The 8,307-nt window shown below is 41.6% G+C and overlaps 1 protein-coding gene across 1 annotated transcript; it reads left to right on the forward strand.

Moving 5' to 3' along the window:
* The first annotated feature begins 62 nt into the window (after nucleotides 1–62).
* Nucleotides 63–8,038, forward strand: SOX30 (SRY-box transcription factor 30). Its single transcript, XM_003210378.4, has 5 exons — nucleotides 63–816; nucleotides 1,980–2,219; nucleotides 3,316–3,495; nucleotides 5,265–5,757; nucleotides 6,684–8,038. Exons 1-5 carry the CDS (start codon nucleotides 183–185, stop codon nucleotides 7,054–7,056), a joined length of 1,920 nt encoding a protein of 639 aa, XP_003210426.2. The 5' UTR covers nucleotides 63–182; the 3' UTR covers nucleotides 7,057–8,038.
* Nucleotides 8,039–8,307: the final 269 nt, after the last annotated feature.

An 8,307-nucleotide genomic window follows, 5' to 3' on the forward strand; every position in this document is an offset into this window, starting at 1 on the left:
TTGAGCCCTTCTAGGCGCCTGGGAGGACTTCTCTATGGATCTCGGATGCGGGTCTCCATGGCGACCGCATTGTGCGTTGGTGGGAGGGGCCGAAGGGAGCGTTGCGCTCTCGTTGGTGACGGCGGCGCGAGGGCGCTGCGAGCGTTGGGGACCAACCGCAGGCGGCAAACGGCAGCGGCGTCATGGAGCGGGGCGGGGGCGGCGGCCACGGCCCGGATTCTGACCTCGATCTCTGCTCTCAGGGTCCCTCAGGCGGTGAGGAGGCCCAAGCGCCCCTCCAGGAGACGCGCGTTAAAGCCAAGGAGCTGCAGCAGCAGGACGGAGGCTTCCCCGCCCGTCCTGAGGGCAGCAAGGAAGCGGGAGGGGAGCTGAGGTGCTCCCCAGCTCCATGGGGGGGAAAAGAGAAGGCAAAAGAGGATCGAGAAAAGTGCGGCGAGGAAGAGCAGGAAGACGTGGTGGTGGTGGAGATCAGAGGAGGCGTGAAGGAGCCCCGTCCAGGAGCGAGGGCAGATGGGGATGAGGACGGTGCTGCAGGCAGGGCCTCGCGTGGGCCCGCACACGTCAATGGTGATGGCGGCGTGGCACAGCCCGGAGAGGGGCTGGGGGTCCTCCCTGAAGACCTGAAGATCCCCCTGGTGCTTCGCCCTTTGCCGCCTGGTGCCCGTATACAGGTCCAAGGCCCCCTGCTGCCAAAGCTGATCCAGGTGTCAAAGGGGCCCGTGAGCCAAGTGCCTCTTAAAATGCAGACCCTGCTGGAGCCTTCCGTAAAAATTGAAACTAAAAACGTTCCCCTCACAGTACTGCCCTCCGATTCAGGTATTATGTTAAGAAGCCAAGTCGGCAGGGTTTTGGTAAGGGACATGCAGCTGACAGGTTATCAGGAGAAGTGGAAAGACAGCACTAGAGACCTATCCCTCTGGATACACTGTAGTTTGTAAAACCATCTAATTCAGTGTAATGTGTGAGCTACAGGAGCACTGAGTTCTCTATTGGTTTGTTGGAATCAATATAGAGCTTGCTCCCTGCCTCTACTGAACCCCTTTATAAATGTTTAGAACCACACTGAATTCTGATTGCAAGTTGCAGTTAGGTTTCTGCTTGATTTTTAAAATGGAGAGTTCATACACCTCTCTAGGACAATTTGGGCATGTTAAGTGGTGAACATTTTGTAGTATCTGGGTTAGATGCTTAATTGTTCTGGAAAGAAAAAGGCTTTTAAAATTTATGTTTTTTTAGGCTTTTAAAATTCATGACTTCAGCAAAGTTCTAAAGATAAGAAGACCTTCTCCCTTTATTGATAGTATGGAACAGTTCATTTCTAAGCCTTTTGCTGAAGGATCAGCTGTGAGGGTTCTGGCTGTTCATTATATCACCAGTTCAATCCAAACACAGTCTGTGTTTACAAAGATGTAAAGCTAGGTGTCATGTAACAGTCAGTTGGTAAAACAGATTCCTCCAGCAAATGACTGTCCATATCTGAGGGGAAAAAACCCATCTAGAAACCCAGCACAGCAACAGTCTCAGCAGAGAAGCCAGAGACTGCACAGTAGTGGGACTGAAGTGCCATACCAGTGCTAGGTCTTGCCTGTGCATCGTTAGGGCTTTTGGATACACAGTTCTGGGGGAGATGACAAATTTGCAGTGATATGGTCTATGCCATACTGAGTTCAATTCATAAACAAGTTACAGGAAGCGGTCTAGCCAAGTGAAATCCAAACTGTCTTAGCAGTCACGTGTGTTACATATTTTTAAAAAGAGAATAAACAACAAAAGCCATGCACATGATTCCTTATACAGTGGTTCGGTGGAGGTTAGTAGAGTCTTAATTATTTTTCTAAGAATTGCTCTCCACATGTGCAATGAATTTTGTGTATTCTGAAGCTCTAGAGATTCTTTTGACAGTCACTGAAAAGCCTTTTGATTTGATCTGTACTGCGTGTATTGCCTGGAAGATGATCTTTCCTCATTTTGTTGCATAGGTATGCCAGATACTCCATTCAGCAAGGACAAAACTGGCCACGTAAAGCGTCCAATGAATGCATTTATGGTGTGGGCTAGGATTCACCGACCTGCCCTAGCTAAAGCCAACCCCAATGCCAATAATGCTGAAATCAGTGTTCAGCTGGGTTTGGAGTGGAGCAAACTGACTGAAGAGCAGAAACAGCCCTATTATGATGAAGCTCGGAAAATAAAACAAAGGCACAGAGAGGAATTTCCTGGTAAACATGTATTGATTTACCTCAATGTTTTAGTAGTGCAGGATTCACAGGAGAAAAAAATATAAAAACACAAAAAGGATTTCTTTCATTAGAGCAAAGAGAAGAATTAGAAAACATGACACAAATTTCAAGCACTCAGTCCTTCTATCAGCTTTCTAGTGCTTGTGAAAACGTATTCATCTTGTAGCATTCAAAAATTATGTGCATCTTTTAGAGCCTCTAATGATTCCTACATTCTCAGACCACCACAGCTCTTCTGGCCACATGCAGAGGTTATTGTGAGCATTGCTCCAAAACTCTTAACAAATTTGTTTATCCACAACACTGCAGTTTAGTTAATAGGATAGTAACAAAACATAAGAATTTGCAACACTCTTTTTGAAAGCTGTTAAGATATCAGGTGTTACAATCCTTTTTGGTGCCATAATGCTGCTAACTCACAATTATGGCTAGACGAGACCTGATTAATATGTCATAAATAAGCAAAAGATGAAGTGCAGTGCTCTCTCTCTCTCTCCCCTGGGCTGCTCAGTGTAAATTCACAGTTTATTTAAAGTCTGCTAGTGTTTAGTTAATGTTATATGTCAGAGGCAAACATATTTTTTATTGCTAAAATCTATATGGGATTCCTATTGAATCATATTTTCCATTGTCTCTTGTATTATGTAAAATTTGTGGGGTTAAAGAAAAAATCAGAAAAGACCCACATTTTGAATACAGTCATGATTTCCTTCAGGACTGGAAAGCCAACAGTGTTGTGTTCTCCTTACCATGCTTTCCGTAGCTGTGCCCTGTCACTCCCTACCCTCCTGTATTTCTTTGTCTCACTAACAGTTACAGTTCAGAAACACAAACACTGCCCAAATGTATCCATTTCCTTTCCACCTCTGATAAAGCACCCCATTTACTCGCTCACTGACAGAAAGGCAGTTTTGCTATTGAATTTTGAGAGCATTTTGAGAACTCTTTGACTTTTTTTCTTATTTTTTTTCTTGAGTATAAGGTTAAAAGAGAGAGAGAGAGAGAGAGGGACAGAAAAGAAAAAGAAACAGACCATCTTATAAATGGTATATCTGCATTTTTTCATCTCTGGCAGGTTGGGTTTATCAACCACGACCAGGCAAGAGGAAGCGTTATCCACTGGCTGTCTCTGCTGTATTTTCCAGCACTACCCAGAATATCATCACTACAAATCCAGTTGCTGTTTATCCCTTTCCATCGCCTGCATTCCCTGCTGCCATGCACAATATTCAGAAAAATACTGGACATCCAATCTGTGAGTTGCAATAGTAAATGATTTTAAAAATCAGGAATTTACCTGTTATAGCAGAAGTTATATATCTAGTCATGTAGATGTATTTAAAAAATGATTTCTCAGTCTGCATGGACATTACTATTTCTTTCAGTTCTCCTCTGTACTGCACCTCTGCCTCCTAGTTTCTGCCTACTGCTTCCTCACACTTAGCTGCTCTTTAATTCTGTCCCCCTCTTCATCCTCCACAGGTGCTATTGTCTTTGTAGTTCCTAGTGCCTCCTGGATCTCTCTGGCTGTCTGTTATTTAACACTTGCCTCCTGAAGAGCTATAATCATTTCACTTCCCTGTTCTGTCTCCCTCACCCATATCTTTCCACACCAGATCTAATTGCACTAGCATTCAAACCTGCTCTATTAAGCCTAGAAAGTTTTATTAGCTTATTACCCTCCACTCCAATGTTAGTGTTCTTTGCTAGCAAAGCACCACTATTCTAGGGCTCAGCAACTTATGCTCCACACAAGGAGGCAGAATTGTCTGCAACGTGATTAGAAATGAAGTTAGAAGAGTGTTGGTAAGGTGTGATATTAGAAGTCACTAAACCTGGAAAAGGAATTTTTCTCTTGCATGTTTTCCATCAGTTACTTGGGTGTTTTGTGCACCTCTGGAATAGTTCTATGCGTAGCTGTTACCAACTTACACACACGCATAGTCTGAAGAAATGCATTAAATGTTGCACCTAACCTGGAAAGATCTTCCTTTTTTATTAGATATTTCAACAGTGAAATGGAGTTTATTATGAGAGCCCACGTGCAAACATAAATATCTAACCTGCAGTTTCTCGTGTTTTGTGGTGAAAGAGTTCTGGCTCCATAAGTGCACGGACAGTGGATCACGACACAGCTTAGATTCAGGCACTGGACTTTAGTGAGACAAGAAAAGGAAATGCCTGTTAATGCTGTATGGTAATATTTGGAGACATAAAAGAGAGCACTGTACTTTGTTCTGGTGAAGTTTCTGAAGTAGAGATGTGATCATTTCTCAAATTGTTCCATAAATTTGTCAGAATTAAGTGTTTTATTTCTTACCCTAGTGCATCTTACAATGTTATAGTGTCCTCAGATGCTACTATGTTTCATTCCTACTACTGTGTTTACTATCCTATTGAGCTTGAAATCACTCTCAAACACAAATGGTAAAATCTAGAGGCATTTAAGTCTCATTGACGCAGCATTTAGATGCTTAGACTACCTAGTGGTTTTTGGGAACACTAATGTAGTGTGTTTTGAAATCTTATTGTGTAAAGGCAGTCTTTAACATGAAATATAATTTGAAAGTGTACATCTGCAAAATGTTTTAAAGTGAAACTGGCCAGTGGAAATGTTTGTAGGTGAAACAAATAAGAAAACATATCAGAGAACTGTTCTGTAACTATTACTTCTGCTCTTCACTTCTGCTTTGGCACCATGCAGATTTATTAAGAATTTGGCTCCTGCCACCTCAGCTAGTAGACCTGGGATTTCTTCTGATCTTCAGGCACTAAATGGTAGTTCATTTTTCATTCACCATTGTTTTTGTTTTGTTTTGTTGAAGGAAGATTAAGCATATGGACTCCAAAACCATGCCAGACACACATAGACCAATTGGCATGTGACTGTGAGTTGCAGGGAAGCGATGCTATAAAATGTTTTGGAGGAAATGGTTCTGGCTCCAGATGTGGTTTGTTATGTCACTATTTATGAAATCTCTTCCTTTACTTGCGTCTGATAAATAATTCCTCTCTTTCCTAAAGGTGAAGCTCCTTCTGCCACCCGGCTGCCAGCTTCTTCTATTCAACGTCCAAGTCCAATTAATCTTTTCCGACCTGCTATTGCAAGCACCACTCCAGTAGCAGTTCCAGCTCCAACCCTGCCTCTGCGCCCTATAATTGCATCACAGCACTTTGCTGAGCCTACTCAGAGAGAAGCTCGTGATGTATCATCTGGATCCTATTGCTTTCTGAAGAGATCAACACCAATCGTTGTTGATCTCTCCAGTAGAAGTTCAAGTACCACAACAAACACTAATGACAGATTTTCTGTCCCTAATAGCGAGTTCCCAAAGGAGTACTCAGGGATTTCTGCTTATCCCAGAGGTGTACTTCTTCCCCAAGTTACACCTCTTCCTCATTCGCATCTCTGTGAGAGTCCTCCCATTGGCCAGGCAGCCAGTCTGTATGGAGTACCTCCTCAGTTTTCATTTTATCACCCCTACTTCGTTCCTGGACCTCACTATTTCCCCTCAAGGTAATGCAACCCTTCATTTCAATACCATTTAGATTAAGTGTTAAAAGGCTTTAACTTTCAGAAAGCAGATGGAGCGTTCTTGAGACAAGAACACAGTGCCAGAAAGGAAGGGTGCTCTTCTCTTCCCATGACTTCTGTGTGCTGGGACCTGCTTTCCTGAGGCTGCTTGTAATATATGCATAGTTATTGAAGGCTCTGTGGTATGATTTTAGTAATTGGCACTCCCAAGCCCACAGTAAATAGAAGTATCTTCTCTCTACTTTGTGCTCCTAAGTGCAGTTAGATGCACTACATATGATCTCTACAGAAAAGTATTAGGTAAATATACTTTCAAAATAATCAGATGGAATTAAGTAGGTGTGTGAGATGTCTCCCAGCTACTTATATGATTGTAGTTGTCATAACTACCAATATTTCTGAAATCTGGTCCTGTGGGAAATGTCTTCAGAATTATTACATCATTAATAATTACTAATTTATCCTTTGCAGCCTCTGGGTAGTAAATCAGAGAAGATGACCTAATCAAAGTATTTACAAACTAACACATGTAATAATACCCTGTTAGTATTTCTTATACTTTTTTATATCGTTCTCAGTATGTACATTAATGTACTGCAGGCTTACTTGATTCTGTTTTATCCATGACATTAATTCTTTAAAACAATGGGGTTTTGATTGTTTGTAAAGTAATGTCATGTCTGTGTTTACTATGAAAGGATGCATATGCAATCCTTGCTAATACAGAGTCTGTGTATGACTCTTCTTACGAAACCAGTGTTTAAATTAAATTTAAATTAGTTTAAATGGCTCTAAAGTATGTACTTTGATGGTTTCATGTAAACTAACTTAGACTAACATTCTGATTCTCTTAGTTGGATGAAAGTCCAGGCTATCTGAAGGACTACTTTCAATCTCTTTCATTGCAGCACGTGCCCATTCAGCCGTCCCCCTTTTGGCTGTGGGAATTTCTCCAGCTCAGTGCCTGAATGCCTCGGCTTCTATGGAGACGGCTACCAAAAGCAGGAGATGAAGTTTTCACCTCTGGATAGAGATTACTCTTTCAGGGGACACCCAGGGGGAAGCATACGTGAAGATTCACGTGTCTGCACACACCTCGAAGAAGTGACCTCTCACAGCAGCCACAGTGAAGAGGGCTGTATAAGCCCCATATCACAGCTAGACACTGGAGCACTTGAGAATGATTTGCCATCCACCCCACCTTCTCCTTCCAGCATCCAGCTAGTCAATGTGACTGACAGTGAGGACGAAGAAGAAAAAAAGGTGTTGCAAGAGCTGTAATTTTTAAACCAATTGATAATCCAAGAAATTGTTGTAGAAGAGGAAATAAACATTTTCATCACCACCGTCTTCAGAGAATGTGTTCAATGGGAAACCCATGTAGCCTGAGCAACCTGTGCATGTCATTTTGAGGACTCTAATGAACTGTTTATATTTTGAGAGGTCACATACAGGTTTGGGAATGTCTAAAAGCTTTCTGAAGTTTCACCTGGTTCATCAGGGCATTGCTTGGACTCTGGCTTAGGAAAGCACATACACTCAACTCAAAACATTTGACAATGTATTTTCCTGAGGAGAGATATATTTAAGCACATCCTTTTATTGCTCCTCTGAATTAGAATACTGCTTTTTATTGTTTACAGATGTTCTAATGGTATTTTCCATATTTTTAGGTGTTACTTTAGGAATTTTAGCAATAATTCTGGCTGCAGTAAAATACTCTGAAGCCCAGAAAGTGATGCCAAGAATGATTCTGCAGTGCTTTTTATTGTTACTTTCATGAGACAGTTTTAAGTTTAATTTGGTTAATTTTTACTCTACTCTGCGTTTGTAGTACAAATGTTATATAATGCACTGATAATATAGATCAGTTTGAGTAATATCTTAGTCTGTAACCAGTTCCATTAATGAAAAAGGATTGCCAAGAAGGCAGGTGGATGTGTGGTAGAACCTAGAGAGAGGAAAATGGATGGGATCTAGTCCTGTGTCTTACATTAGTGGACTGTGATTTCATCTGAGTGTAGTTATTACTCTAAAGAATTCTCCAGAGAATTCCAAATTCCCTGAGGAATATCAAAGACTTTTAATAGAGGGGGTGTCTGTGCTGAACTCAGAGTGAGGAAATTCAAAAATTTTTGGCCCAAATATGTAAATAATGTTACAAATGTTTATGTTTCTGTATTGCCAAAAGGAGGTCATTTCTGTCCAGGAATTCTGTTATCTTTCTGTTGTTACATTTGAATAAACTCACCTGAGTAATGTTCCCCTAGTTTTTCATTTTAACATGAACATCGAACTGATTTCAGTGTCAGTTGTATCCTGTGTTTTCCTGTGAAACCAGAACTGTGTGTGAGCTTCAGTGGGGTGAGGCATTCAGCATCTGCTGTGCTGGGTCCACCTGCTAATGAGACCTTGTTGTTCATTTAGGAAAACACATTATCATATCCTCGATGGAAGTCTCCTCTGTTTAATACCACAAAGACCATAAGAAGAGAAGACTGAAGCTTAATGTATCCTGAATTTCTTAACTGG

The sequence above is a fragment of the Meleagris gallopavo genome, chromosome 15 (assembly GCF_905368555.1).
Source record: "Meleagris gallopavo chromosome 15, MGAL_WU_HG_1.1, whole genome shotgun sequence".
NCBI classification, from domain to species: Eukaryota; Metazoa; Chordata; class Aves; order Galliformes; family Phasianidae; genus Meleagris; species Meleagris gallopavo.